Raw genomic sequence first — 15726 nt, 5'->3', positions numbered from 1 at the left:
ACCAAAACAAGGGACTACCTTTCACACCACCCCCTGCCGCCCAAACCCCAACAACAGACGCATCAGACTATGCACGGGGGGCTCACTTGTCAGGGAAGTGCATTCAGGGCAAATGGAACCCAAGTCAAATGCACCTGCATATCAATGAAAAAGAAATGTTAGCTGTACAGAATGCTGTGACAGCCTTCAAGGACCACATTCTTACAGGACAACTAATGGTAAAGACGGACAACACCACTGTTATGTGGTACATAAACAAGCATGGGGGTACACATTCTTATCCCCTCTGCAGACTAGCCATGGCATTGTGGAACACAGCCTTGAGCTACCAAGTGCACCTACAAGCTCAATTCCTGCCAGGAAAATTAAATACACTGGCAGACGGACTAAGCAGAAAACTCATGGACCCACACGAGTGGAAACTGGAACCAAGGATTTTCAACATGTTGACAAGCAAATGGGGGGAGCCCAGATATAGACCTGTTTGCCTCTCCCTAGAACTACCAATTATTGGACAAATTTTGCACAAGGACTCCCCAGAACTACCAACTGGACACATTTTACACAAGGACTCCCCACAAACAAGCCTGGAAAGTGGATGCTCTGTCCTTCAGCTGGAAAAATCTATCAGTCTATGCCTTTCCCCCTCTGCCTCTGCTCTCCAAAGTACTACTAAAAAGTCAAACAAGACAAACCAAGGATGATTTTGATTGCTCCAGACTGGCTGCGTCAACACTGGTACCCCCTCCTGCGCAGTGTGTCATGGTTATCTCCATGGCACCTGCCTCAGACTCCTTCCCTGCTGTCTCAGCAGGAGAACCAGATTCTGCACCATCAGCTTCTAACACTGAACCTTGCAGCCTGGCTAATTACTTAATCCCTCCTTTACCATCCCTCAGCAAACCTGTGATGAATATCATTTTAGAGGCAAGGAGGCCTAGTACTAGAAAATCTTATGCTGAAAAATGGAAAAGATTCTGTGCCTGGAACCAATCTCAAGGGATGAGCACAGCAGCGCCCAATTTACCTTAGATTTTACAATACTTAACTGAGATTCTTCACAAGGGCCTGTCTTTTTCCTCCATTAAAATCCATGCCTCAGCCATTTCAGATCATTATAACACAGATCCTCCCCTCTTCTCTCATCCACTGCTCAAGCAGTTCCTCAGAGGGGCCAAAAATTTGAGACCACCCAGGAGAGCTCCAACCCAGCCTGGGACCTTAACTTTGTCTTGGAGAAACTCACTCTACCTCATTTTGAGCCAGCTGCTACTGCAGACTTAAAATTTCTTTCTTGGAAAACAGCTTTCCTTTTAGCAATCACTTCAGCTAGAAGGGTATCTGATTTCTAACTGATCTGTGCTTCAAAATGTTTAAATTGCATTTGCCTTCTGAATTTTCAGTTTTTGCACTTGTTTTATATTAATTTAAGTCGTTTTTGTATTGTATAACTGTTGTAGGCTACACACTAAAGTGCGCTAGCCTGTTTATAGCATTTACAGTGTTTTCTGTGTGTTTTGATGCTGTTTCCTGAAAAAAACAAAAACAAAACAAAAAAAAAATATTCTCTTTTCCTGCCTTTGCTGAACTAGATTAGTCCAGATTTCAGGTTTTGCTTAATTCCGGACTGTGGTATAGCTTCCTGTGTTGCCCATATCCTTACTTGGATAGGAGGAAGCTTCTCTGTTCACCAGTGAGAGTGGGGAGCTTTGAGCAGCCTATCTGTCCCTGGAGGAGTGGTCTCAGCCCTGAAACTAGTAGCTTATTGGCCGCTCTGTGTCAATTCCTATCTCTTTCAGTTTCCCTGATTTAGAACCCGCATTTGTGTGGTTTTGCACGATTTTGCGCATAGTGCAGCATCGGGCTGCGCTGCTTAAACGGGTTTAAACTATTCCCGGCTCCACAAAGTCTGCTCTTCACTGTTTCCCTTAGAACTGTTCTAAATCTCAAAGTAAGCACTCTATTTTCATTCTAAAGCCCTGCAGTTGCTCGTATAAGTAATCTTATAAGTAAGCACTAATAAACTAAAGCACTACACCCTCTTATACTCCCTTTAAGTACTTGGCTCCCTATTGGTCCTTTTTGATCAGTCAAAAAGTAGTTCCTTATACTATTCTGGCATGTCCAAAAGTCAGTTTCGGGTTTACTCTCCAGTCCAGCTGGTGAATCTGGGAATCTTGAGGCAATGTTACAACTGCCTTATGTACACAGACCACCCTCTCCTCCTCCCAACAAGCTCAATTATATGTGAGAGATGCAACTATATAGCCAAACTGGAGGCTGAGCGCTCTCAACCCAATACTGGCGCAGTCAGTCAGGAGGAGAAGGTAACCACACACACCACAAATCCAGTCTCACATAGACCTATCGCAACAGAAAACCAAACACATAAACACACAAAAACATACTCGGAGGCTCTAAATACAAATCTGCCCAAGCAGCAGAGACCTCCAAAGCAGACATCCAAGCAACCGCTACCCCACAACAATACCCACGTATCACATAGTTCACAAAGTCAGTGTGCCACACAGTCACAGCCCTTAAGGCTAGACAACACACCTAATACACTTGTAATAGGTGACTCTATTGTCAGACACACTGACATCGAACTCACCAGGCTAAACAAGGAGAAGGTCACTGTAAGCTGCCTGTCGGGTGCCAGGATCCGCCACATAACACAAGCACTCAGGTCACTCCAAAGCAAGTACAAATATGATTCTGTCATTGTCTATGCTGGTGTGAATGACCTGAGACGTACCTCCCTGGACTACATGAAAAGAGACATAGAGGAGCTCTCTGATCATGTAGCCCAGGCCGGTATGACCCTGACCTTGAGTAGCATCTTACCCTCACCAAGAATGATGCCACAGTATAAAGACAAAATGATCAATTTTAAAAATTGGCTAAAGTATTGGTGTCATTCAAAGGGGATCCAGTCTGTCAGCCTGGGATGACATGCTCGACAAGCCACGTTGCTTTGCTAGGGACGGCTTGCACCTGTCACCCCTGGGCTTTCGAATACTGGGTAAGGCTCTTTGCCACCCCCATAGTGCCTTTTTTAGGCAAGGCTCAAAAGACAAACCCACCTCTGTAGACAACACAAAGAAAAAGAAACTAAGGGTAATGCTGCTCAACGCCAGAAGTCTAAACCTCAAGATGCACGCACTCGAGGCTCTCCTCAGTATGGAGAATATCGATATCTGTGCAGTAACAGAAACCTGGTTCAAGACTCCTGAGAGCACCCCAGCACTACCAGGTTATACCTCATACCATGCTTTTCGGCCCCAAAACTCAGACCAAACCACAAAAGGTGGGGGAGTATCCATATTCATCAAAGATACCCACACCTCCAGGTTAATGGCACTGCATGAAGCATCGGAGACCATCCATGTGCAACTAACACTGGGCAAAACTGGCTTTCAGTTTGTAGCCTCCCAAACTCAGGAACCTCACTCGGCTTTCCTGCGAACACTGGAGAATATGAAGGTCTCTCCAAACACCATTATATTGGGTGACTTCAACTAGCCAAACATAGACTGGGAGCACTACTCAAGCTCCAACACCCTCGCCTAACGTTTCCCAGAATTTATAAACTCAAATGCTATGGAACAACTGGTCACCACTCCCACAAGAGGGGAAAACATATTGGACCTGATCATCACCAACATGGGGACTCTGTTCCATACCAGAGGTATACCCCTCATTGGTAAGATCTGACCATAAATTAATCTCACTGGACATCCATATCCCGTCCCCACCCCCAGCCAAGGAAACCACGGTGAAGAACTTCTCAAAAGCAAATTTCACACTTCTCAAAACCGAGGTGGGAATCCTTCAAAGCCCCTGGGCCAGTGGAAAATACGGGCCAAACCACAGAATCCTTTACAAACGCTTTCTATGGACACCTACAGGAATGCATGGATCATGCTATCCCAAATAAAACCAAGACTCATTCCTCCAAAGGCAGGAGACCTGTCTGGTGGACCCCAGCCATAAATAAGCTATACAACAGAAGGAGGAAGCTACTACATGATAGAGCAAAATCCCAAAAAGGGAAGGCATCTCTGATCAGTACTAGCAAGAAACTACGATCCCTCATAAAATCATCTAAGGCCAGCTTCGAAAGAAAAATTGCACAAGATGCTAAAGATAATCACAAGGCCTTCTTTAGTTATGTCAGGAACCTGGGTGGCAACGCCCAGATATGCTCTGAGTTAGTTCAAAATGACAAAAAATACACTGAACCCACAAACATTGCCAACATCCTGGCAGACAAGTTCAGTGCAAACTCCCCCCCTTCCCCCCCAAAAGAGCAAATGTCTATCCCAACAGAGTGTATACTCCCTGACATCACAGATGCACAGGTGAGAGCTGCCCTCTCCAAAGCAAAAAACACAGCATCAGTGGGACCGGACGGTGTCCCGGGCTGCGTCTTCCACGAACTCCAAGAAGAACTGAACCCTCACATAAAGTCACTGTTCAATCTCAGCCTTACTACAGGATATGTACCCAAGGAATGGCGTACAGCAACAGTGGTCCCACTCCACAAAGGTGGTGCCACAACAGACCCCAGAAACTATCGCCCTAGAAGCCTGACTAGCCTGGTCTGCAAAGCTATGGAGCATATCATCCTGAAACTCATAAACAAAGATGTTGGAAACCTCCAAACACTGGATCCTACCCAATTTGGCTTTGTTAAGGGCAGATCTTGCCTCTTGAACCTGGTCGACTTCTTTGAAACCGTCACCAAGGCCATAGATGAAGGGAAGGTAGTCCACACAGCCTACCTGGACCTTGCAAAAGCCTTCGACACAATACCCCACTCGGGCATCATAAATAAGCTCACCAACTTAAATATCAACCCCTATGTCACAAGATGGGTTGCAAGCTGGCTCGGGGATAGACCCCACATGGTCAGAATTGCAGGTGACATGTCAGACTCTAAACCAGTTACAAGTGGCGTCCCACAAGGCTCAGTCCTGCGACCTCTCTTTTTCGGTATATATTTCTCTGAGGTACAGGCTAACATGGGAGGACTATGGCTGACCAAGTTCGCAGATGACTGCAAACTGGGTGCCATAATCAACTCGCCAACTGACACAAGCATCATCCAAAAGGGTCTCACAGAGACAGATAACTGGTTCCAGAGCTATGGCCTAAAGCTAAATGCCAAAAAGTGCATAGTCATCCCCACTGGGAAAAACAAAGTGCCCACAAATTATCACATAGGTGGTAATCCATTAAGTACGGAAGAAGTAATTAGGGATTTGGGGACCCAAGTAGATGGCAATCTCTCCTTTGACAATCACGTTGCCAAAGTGATTAGAAAGACCTTCTATATAGCCCACCTTATCACGAAAGGGTTCACATCTAGATCGAGAGGTCATTGTGCCCCTCTACTCATCACTCATCAGGCCCATATTTGAATACAGTGCCCCATTTGGGATGTACCTTACCCGACACCTGCAGCAACTGGAAAGACCCCAAAAGTACCTCACCAAGAGGATCAAGGGACTCAAACAGATGCCCTACGCAGCTAGGCTAAAGAAACTCCAGCTCTACTCAGTTGCTTACCGCCTACTCAGAGGTGATCTGTGCCTGACATATAAAGCCATGTCCAACCCAGAATTAATGGACATGCTCCACCTCAGGAGATCCAAATCCCTTAGAGCTACACGCTCCAGGGACTTAAACCTCAGCACAGAAATAAATAGGACATGCTGGAGGGACAGATTAATATCCCAGAGGCTCCCCTCACTCTGTAACAAAATCCCAATCCATGTTAGGCAGAGTCCCTCAATGACCCTCTTCAAGAGAAATCTTGACGAGTAGATGGGAGATCGTAGGTTTACCCCTGGGATCTCTTCTGTGTCCCTACTAGACAGAGGCACAGTAAACTAACCTCAGAAGGGCTATCTTCTGTGACCTACTATACAGAGGCACAGTCAACTAATCTAAAAGGGTGGTGAAAGCCAAACACACTCTGGCTAGGCTTATAAATGCCCTAGGGCAGATAGCCCAGTATCAACCTATGAATTACAAGCCCTTATGGCAGTGGAGCCTTTCATCATCTTTCATGTGGACAGGGTGTCCCTCAGAACCAATCCATCCTTCATGCCCAAGGTGGTATCCAGTGTGGCTCTTAATCAGTCCATTCATTTGCCAACCTTCTTTCCCATTCCACAGAATAAAGGGGAATGGATACTGCATTCCTTAGATGTGCACAGAAAACTTAGATTCTACCTGGACAGGACTAAACCTCAAAGGAAATCTGAACAACTGCTGGTGGCATTTGCTGCAGGGGCAGAGGGGAATGCTATTTCAAAGCAAGCCATTTCCAAATGGATAAGCCGTTGCAGTCATTTCTGCTATAAGCACCATGGAAAACCTATCCCCCAGGGGATCAGACCTCATTCCATTGGGGCTGCATCTACCTCTACAGCCTTTCTCAGTGGCATCCCTACCAGGGACATCCTAGAAGCTGCTACCTGGAGTTCTGTACATACTTTCAGCAAGCATTATCATTTGCCAATTTTCTCTAAATCCAGAGCTGGCTTTGTCACTGCAGTCTTGCAGGGCCTTATAGCTGGCCCTAATGCTATCTAAATTCCTCCTCCTAACCATAGCTTTGGGAATCTACCCAAATGTAATGACTGCAACAGTGAAACACGAAGAACATAGTACAGTTGTGTACACTTATCATAAATATAGATGTTCGAGTGTATTCACTGTTGCAGTCCTGGTTACCCTCCCTCCAGCCCCCTAACGTCTTTTGACTATACCTCTACTTTCCTTTACTATGCTTAAAAGCCTTTTTGGTGTATTTGCTTTTTTGTTGGAGGTATATCTTTGTACTTTTATATTTAATTGCTTCCCATTAGGGGGGCTCCTGACATCTGGGGCAAGAAAAACTGATGTAATGGCATCAGCTGTATGTTTTATACCCCTGACAATGTGACATCATGGAAGAAGGGACAGCAACTGATGCAGAACCCAAGACTTTGTTAATCAGGCCGACTGAGGGCTAACCTGCAAGCAGATAACCCAAATGTAATGACTGCAACAGTGAATACACTCAAACATCTACATTTATGGTAAGTGTACACAACTGTACTTTTTCACGCCTTCAGTTTGTGGTCTGAACGTATGCAAAGAGGTGTAACCCAGTACAGCAAGGGTGCTGTCCACAGTCTTGAACCAGATCTCCATGACTGCATAAATTTCTGCATTTTTCCAAGGTGAAGAATGCTTCCCGTTAGTGCAGTTTTGTGTTAGGACTCCTAGCATTTAGTATCATAACCTTGAGGTTGTTTTTACATGGAGTTTTTACGTCATAAATGTTGTCCTTGAGACATTGCCTAAAAAACACACTATGGAGTGGCAAGAGCCTTAGCCAGTAGCCAAAGTCCCAGGGGTGACAGATGAAGACTATCTCTGGCAAAGGATTGAGGTCTGTCAGTCGTGTCATCCCAGGCTGACAGATACTGCATCCCCTTAGAATGACACCAGAAACTAAGCCAGTTATTGAAGTCAGTCATTTTCTGTTTGTATTGTGGCATCATCCAAGGTGAAGGTAAAATACTGCTTAAGCTAGGGACATACCAACCTGAGACACACAGTCTGAGAGCTCAGCTATGTCTCTGTTCATATAGTCCAAAGAGGTTATGTCTCAAGTCATTCACACTGACACGGACTATGATGGAGTCATAACAGTACCTGTTGTTGAGAAACTTGAGTGTTATGTGTGATTTGGTGTATCCTGGCACCTGATAGACAGCTGACCGTGACCTTTTCCTTATCCAGCCTGGTGAGAGGGACATCTGTGTGTCTCACGATGGAATCGCCGATAACTAATATGCTTGGTTTTGTCTTTTGCCTTAAGGGATTGACAGCTTAGACACTGATGCATGAGCTATTATGTATATTGTGTTCTGCAGAGGAAGTATTATGTGTAGCGTGCTTGTGTTTGGGAGGTCTCTGGTGTTTAGGTATGTTTCTTGTGAGGACCTCCACATATGTAGGTATGTGTGATGTGGGTTTGGGTGGAGTAAGGAGGTGAGAGGTGTGCATGCTGACAACACACCCATTCTCATATGTACTAACTGGTGCGTGAGAGGGCATGGATTCAAGGTTCTTAATGTAGCTGCATCTCTCACATGTTGAGTTTGTGTGGACTAGGACTATAAGGTTGTCTCTGAACATGAGGCAGTTGCTACACTGCCACAGGATGCCCATGTTGACCAAGCTGGCTGGAGAAACTGTGGGAAGTTGTCTGTCCATAGTGTTAGGAAAATTTATATGGTCAGAAAAGGAGATCACACTTAGGAATGGTTGTGTAAGACTGAGTAATGTGTCTGATTAAAACATTGTACAAGAAATTGCACAAGGAAGGGTTAGAGTGATCATAATAGACAGTTTTGGCTGAATGGAAAATAAGAGAGTAATATAGTTGCAGACAATTTGCTATAATTTTGTTTAATTGTATATTTGACATTTGTTTGAGGTGTTTGGTGTATTATGAAGACATAAAGGTTCATTAAACAAAGTAAAATGGATATGTTTATAATACAAGCTTTAAAAAGGTAGTGACTAACATCATGTAGAGGTGTGCTAGTAAAGAAGGTAGGGAGTAGTTTACCTAGCAAATTTGCAATAAAGAGAAGGTGGGATTATTATTATTATTATTTTAATAATGTCAATAGTTGGAGTGGGAGGAGTTATATTTGATTATAGAGTAAATCAGGTAGGTATATGTACACATTTATGAGGATAAGAATGTACACAGAGATTAAGTGGTAGTAGCCGGATATAAATAAAATAGGAATTTGCACATGTAAGTACTGGATGACTGCAAAACCATATAATACATGTAATGATCAATACCTGCTGTATATTTCAAGGTGATAATTTGTAGTGGGAACAAAGACAGTATCCTCATTAATACAGCTACACTGTACCAGTGGAGGGAAAGGGAAGTCCATTCTGTGTATTAGCACAAGTATTTAGTACTGAAATAATTTCAGGTTGCAGGAGAGCCTTTGAAAGTCTCTTTCAGGTAAGCCCTTGACAAGGCCTTTTCCTGCAACCAAGAAAGCACTGAAATCCTTGCACATGCATGTATTTCCCAACCTATTAAGTCCAATATATCTGCATAGGTTGGTACTGGGCTATCTGCCCGAAGGCATATATTAGTCTAGCCACGTTGTGTGGTATTCACCGCCCCTTTAGTAGTTCCCTAGACCCTTGTACTAGCAGCTAGTACCCTTGGCCCCTGCCTAGTAGTGCTGTTGGTGTGATCCCCGTGTGAACTTTCTGTTACCCATCCACTCATCAAGGTTCCTATTGAAGAGTGATAGTGAGGGGCTCTGTCTTATGTAGATCAGGACCCTGTTCCATAGTAAGGGAAGTCTCTGCGAAGGGAATCTATTCCTCCAGCATGTTCTATTCATTGTTGTGTTGAGGTTTATATCCCTAGAGCGTGTAGCTCGAGTAGATTTGGTTTTGCTAAGATGGAGCATGTTCAACAATTCTGGGTTGGATATGGCTCTGTATGTTAGACAGAGATCGCCTCTGAGAAAGCGGTATGCAACAGAGAACAGTCTTAGCTTTTTCAGTCATGCTGCATAGGGCAACTGTTTGAGGCCAGTAATCCTCTTGGTTAGGTACATCTGTGGTCTCTCCAGCTGCTGGAGATGTCTAGCCAGGTACATTCCAATTGGTGCATTGTACTCAATAATGGGTCTGATGAGGGAAGAGTAGAGGGGCACCATTACATCCTTAGATCTTGATGCGAACCCTTTCGTGATCAGATGGGTCACATAGAAGGATTTTCTAACCACTTTGGCAACATGGTTATCAAAGGAAAGCTAACTATCTACTTGGGTTCCTAAATCCCTTATTTCTTCTTCAGATTTCAGGGGATTACCTCCTGTGTTGTAGTTTGCGGGTACTCTGTTTTTTCCAAAGGGGATTACTACGCATTTTTTTGCATTTAGCTTGAGACCATGGCTTTGACACTATGCATCAGTCTCATTTAGGCCCTTCTGGAGGATCTCCATGTCGGCCGGTGACTCTATTATAGTACCCAATTTGCAGTCGTCCGCAAACTTAGTCAGCCACAGCCCTTCTGTGCTTGCCTGTACTTCTGAGAAGTATATGCCAAACAGGAGGGGCCCCAGGACAGAGCCCTGAGGCACACCACTCATTACTGGTCTGGATTCGGACATAGATCTCGCTACTCTTACTTTATGGGATCTGTCTGAGAGCCAGTTTGTTATCCATCTTGTGATGTAAGGGTTTATGCCCAGGCTGGTGAGCTTATCAATAATACCTGAATGGGGAATGGTGTCAAATGCTTTAACAAGGTCAAGATAAGCCGTGTGTACCTCCTTTCACTTATCTATAGCCTGAGTAACTGTCTCAAAGAAATCCACCAGGTTCAGGAGCATGATTTGCCCTTGACGAAGCCGAACTGTGTGGGCTCCAGCGACTGGAGGTTCCCAGTCTCTCCATTTATGAGTTCCATAATGATTCGCTCCATAGCCTTACAGATCAGACTGTTCAGGCTTATTGGTCAGTAGTTCCCAGGGTCAGTTGTGGCCCCACCCTTGTGTAGTGGGACCACTGTTGCCGTGCGCCATTCTATGGGCACATATCCTGTGGAGAGGCTGAGACTGAGCAGGGTATTAAGATGCAGGGTTAATTCCTTTTGGAGCTCGCGTATGACACAGCCTGGGACACCATCTGGTTCCATGGAGGCAGTGTTTTTAGCTTTAGATAGAGCCTTGTTAACCAACGTATCAGTAATAATTGGACTTACACAATCCCCTGGAATGGTAATAGGCCTTGTAGGTGGTGAGGGGGGGGGGAGAAATTTGCACTGAACTTGTCAGCCAAGATGTTGGCAATGTCAGAAGAGTCAGTGCATTTTGTTCCATTTTGTACTAGCTCAGAACAGACCTGAGCATTGCCATTTAGGTTTTTGACGTAGCCATAGAAGGCCTTATGGTTATCCTTGGCAACTTTCTTTTCAAAATTAGCTTTAGTTGACTTGATGAGGGCCCTCACTTTCTTACTAATGCTGATCAGGGATGATTTTTCTACTTGAGATTTGGCCTTTTTTTGTATAAGTCTCCTCCTTTTATTGTAAAGTTTGCTTATGACCGGGGTCCACCAGACTGGTTTCTTCTTGCTTGAGGAAGGAGTCTTGGTTTTATTTGGGATAGCATGGTCCATGCAATCCTGAAGATGCATATAGAGTGCCTTGGTGTAGGATTCCGCATCCTGGATATCATTATCCTTCTGCAAGGGAATAGTGAAGCTTTCCACTTTGGATGCAAGTAGTTTGAAGTTTGCTTTGGAAAGGTTTTTGACTATGGTTTCTTTGACTGGGGGAGGTAGAGGGGTGAGGATGTCCAGGGTTATCAGTTTGTGGTCGGATCTGACCAAGGGGGAGTGATAACAGGTGTGGTACAATGGGCGCCCATATTTGTGATGATTAAATCCAATATGTTGTCCCCTCTAGTGGGGGAACATACTAGTTGTTCAAGGGCATTTGAATTTATAAATTCTATGAATCGCTGAGCATAGTTGGAACATTGGTAGTTCACCCAGTCTATACCAGGGTAGTTGAAATCACCCAAGATTATGGTGTTGGGTAGGACCTTTATATTTTCCAATGTCTCAAGGAATGCAGAGTGAGCATCTTAGGACATGCCAGGCGATCTATAACCGGCTACGACTTGAAATGTGGTTTTGCCTGCTGATAGTTGCACATGGATGATCTCTGGGGCATCATGCTGCGCTACTAACCTGGAGATATGGGTATCCTTGATGAATATGGATACACCTCTGCCCTTTGTACTGCGATCCGGTAACTGAGGCCAGAAGGTACGGCATGAGCTGGATTGATTTTTGGCAGTTAGCCACTTTCCTGCAACCTCTGTTGGGTGCTGCTATACAATTGAGAACTTTATATCCTTCCCATATAATAAGATAGCAGACTTTTTTCCATGCCAAACATGCAGCCTAGACAAATGCACTGACCTTTCATCAGCTGACCAAATCAAAATGTCTTTGTATTTTTTGATGCTTTTGCATATCTTGTCTTATTTTAGTTTTTTTTTTTCTTTTTACCTAAGCAAGTCACCATTTTGCATGAATTTATAGTCCTATAAAATACAAGGTAGTTGAGTCATAAGGCCATTTACCCTTTGACATTAACCAACCTCAGGCTGTAGCCTCCACCCTGTCAAGATTGACAAAGCAGATTCTTTGGTCTACAGATCATTTAGAGAGTTTTTTGTTCTCTTAATTTTCAAACTGTGAAAATGAGTAAGTTGCTTAATCATCTCAATGCTTCCAGGATCATCTGGGAAAATAAATTAAAAAATTAAATAAGCATACAAACAGAACATTGTCGAACCAAAGTCAGTGATAGCAGATAATTCTACAAAATCAGTAATTTTCTATTTTATTTTGCAGTTCAGACTCTAGTTGTTATACGAATGTTTCCTGGAGATATTTTTACTAATTTTATTGTTGATGTACAAAAATGTGTTTGCTGTTTCACCTAATAAGAAGTATTGCATAAATTCTGATCTCTTCTTCCAGGAAGAAAACATGCAGAAGGGGAATCTAGACAATCGAACACACATCAGCTTGGAAAACAGGTATATGTTTCGTCTAACTAACAATGGTATATGTTCTTAAGCGCTTGAGTTTAATCTGGGCTCTTAGGTTCTCCAAGTTAAACAATGTCTGCAGAAGTCGAAAACATAAAATTGGAATGCAAAAGTGTAAAAAGTACAACAGCAATAATTTGTGATGAATGTGACAGCGTAAAAAAATATAACAGTCATTTGATGATCCACAGCAGTCTGGCACTTAGTCGGAGTTGTAAGTACTGGTCAAAAATATAGAACTGGAATGCTGGATATCTTCATAGTTTTTGCAAGATTGTTGGAACAAACCGATGTGTTAAATTCCAGTGGCTAAATTCCCTTCTTTTTTTATATTTGTCTCTTGAATATTACTAGAACTGAGTGTTTTTCAGATTGTATATGTTTGCTTGATTTCTATACTTTGGTGGAAAACAATTGGCTGAAAAGCAAACTCCCCTCAGAAGTGTCAGAAGCTTCAGTTTCAAGGGACCAGATGAGATACCAAGAAGCCCAATTTGTGCAATTAAAATAGGTCTTGCATGCATTCTTAACAAAACATTAAATACTGACCATATCCCTGATATCTAGAAGCCGGCTCTTTTGTTACTAGGTCACCAGAATGGATCGTTCCACAAACTTATCAGCCTCACAAGTATATTGTCGAAGATGATAGAGAATCATCATGGAATTTAGACTGGCAAAGGAAACTTCCCTGACCTAACACAGCATGTTTTTTTAAACGTGGCTCATGTATACTTAACTCATGAGACTGTGATTACCACCTGAATGAAGATTTATCTGTCCATGCACCTTACCAAAATCTGGATAAAGCATTTGACACTATACCCTATGACAGAATCATAGCAATGTGAAGATGAATTCCCATCAAAAACTCACCACGGTCTGTAGAGCCAAACACTACTTTCCAGAACATAGTAAAAAAAAAAAGAAGTTATGTACTCACCATAATGTTCCTTCTGAGTAGTTGTACTTCATTTGTTTTCAACCTGTGGGTTACGGATCCGTATCGGATCCGATCTGGCAACTTTTACTAGCATCTGCTCTGAGCTCCAAACTCCTCCCCTTACCCATAATACACCTCCACTGCCTTCCATCCCCAGATCGAGTTTGGTAAACCTCATACTGATAACCTGACCTGAAAAATTACTTGTGACCTGTACTGCAGCCCGTAGGCTGATCATATGCCAAGGTCCGGGGGAAGGAGGGAGGGACGGTTGAAGACAAATGAAGTACAACTATTCAGATGGAATGTTATGGTGAGCACATAACTTCTTTATCTGGAGTAGTTTACTTCATTTGGTCTTCAACCTGTGAGACAGAGTCCCCAGCTACTAGACTCCTGGGAGGCCCTCATGGAAGGATATTCAGGAGCACAGTGGAACCAAACAGTGCTCTCTTTCTGGAAGTCAAGTCCAATTTGTAGTGAGAAATAAACAATATGAGATGAGGACCAAGTAGCTGCAGAACAAATGTCATCCAAAGACACTCAACCAAAAAGCTGCAGAAGTAGCCATGGACCTAGTGGAATGAGCTTTCACCTGACCTGGAAGAGACATGCCTGTGTCTTTATAGACCTGAAAGGATGCATGAAGAGATCCATCTAGCAATAGTGACCTTGGAGATAGGTTTTCCCAAAAAGGGTTTATAGAATGATACAAATAATCAGATTTGTGGAAATTTTTTGTCCTGTGTAAATAGAATCGTAACCGTCTATGAACATCCAACAGATGAAGTTTGTATTCCATCTTGTTAGTGAAATTGGAAAAAAACACAGACAAATTGATTGTCTGATTGATATTGACTGGTGATGCCACCTTAGGAAGAAAGGATGGATTGGTTCGAAGGAAAACCCTATCTTTGTGAAAAATCATACAAGGAACTTTGATGGACAGTTCTGTAATTCTGAAACCCTTTTGGCAGAGGTAATAGCCACCAGAAAAGCTGTTTTCCAAGATAAAAATTTCAGATCTGCAGTTGTGGCAGGCTCAAAAGGTAGAGCGACCAAAGCTTGAAGAACCATAGTAAGGTCCCATGGGGGAACATGATATTTGACCGGGGGGGCATAACAAAAAGGTGCCTTTAATAAAGGCTTTACATGGTCTGGAAGAGGCTAAAGAGGCAGAATTCTTGCCCACATGAAAATGAGAAATGGCAGCCAACTGAACCTTGACAGTAGAAGAACTAGCTCTGTGTTGAAAAATATCAGCTAGAAAATCAAGAATGGCAGAAATAGGAGCCGTGAAAGGGTCTAAACTCCTTTGAAAGGCCCAAAGGGAAAAACGTTTCCACTTGCTGCGATAAACTCTCCTGGTCGAAGACTTATGAGCAGCCACCAGAATAGATCTAACAGAGGAGGATAGTCCAGGAGTCCTAGCAATCACGGGAACTGGAACAGCCAAGCTGTGAGCTTCAGACTGTCCAGATTCAGATGAGGTACCCCCGAAGGGAGTGAAATCAGATCCTGAATGGGATCTAGGATCCAAGGTGGAGCTGCTAGAAGGTGAGACCATAGGAAGGGAAACCATACCTGGCGAGGCCAGAACGGGGCAATGAGAATCACTTTGCTCCCCAGTTGAAGAGCTTTCTGTAGAAACCTCGAAATAAGAGGTACTGGCAGATAAGCATACAGAAGACTGGGAGGCCAAGCATGAACTAGAGCATCTCTGGAGGACTCCCCCAGCAGGGGGGGTCAGAGTGAAAAACTTGCTTCACTTCGCGTTGGAAGGAGATGCGAAGAGATTGCAGCAAAGTTGACCCCATTCACTGAAGATTTGTTCTGCTACTGCCAGATTCAGAGACCACTCATAAGGCATCAGAATGGTCTGACTTAGCCTGTCCCATAGGATGTTGGATCATCCCAGAATGTGCATTGCGATGAGAAAGCAACTGGCAGAGATCGCCCATTCTCACACTCTCCTGGCCTCGCGACAAAGGGGGTAAGAGCTGGTCCCTTCCTGTTTGTTGATATACACTGACATGTCTGATTGAATTGCAGTCATTCCCAGAGGAAGAAAGGCATGAAGGGCCTGTAACACTAGAAGGA

The 15726-nt window shown here is 43.7% G+C and overlaps 1 protein-coding gene across 2 annotated transcripts in view; it reads left to right on the top strand.

Moving 5' to 3' along the window:
- The window catches only part of CCDC66 (coiled-coil domain containing 66), a 1871188-nt gene that overhangs the window by 1553528 nt on the left and 301934 nt on the right, over positions 1–15726 (top strand). For both annotated transcript variants that reach the window (XM_044078704.1, XM_044078703.1), the window contains exon 16: positions 12613–12671. In XM_044078704.1, the coding sequence (XP_043934639.1) occupies positions 12613–12671 (59 nt within the window). The remainder of the gene's footprint in view (positions 1–12612; positions 12672–15726) is intronic.

The sequence above is a fragment of the Protopterus annectens genome, chromosome 7.part1, assembly GCF_019279795.1.
Source record: "Protopterus annectens isolate FY-2018-M chromosome 7.part1, PAN1.0, whole genome shotgun sequence".
In the NCBI taxonomy this organism is placed as follows: Eukaryota; Metazoa; Chordata; order Ceratodontiformes; family Protopteridae; genus Protopterus; species Protopterus annectens.
This window is presented reverse-complemented; position numbering and strand designations above follow the sequence as displayed.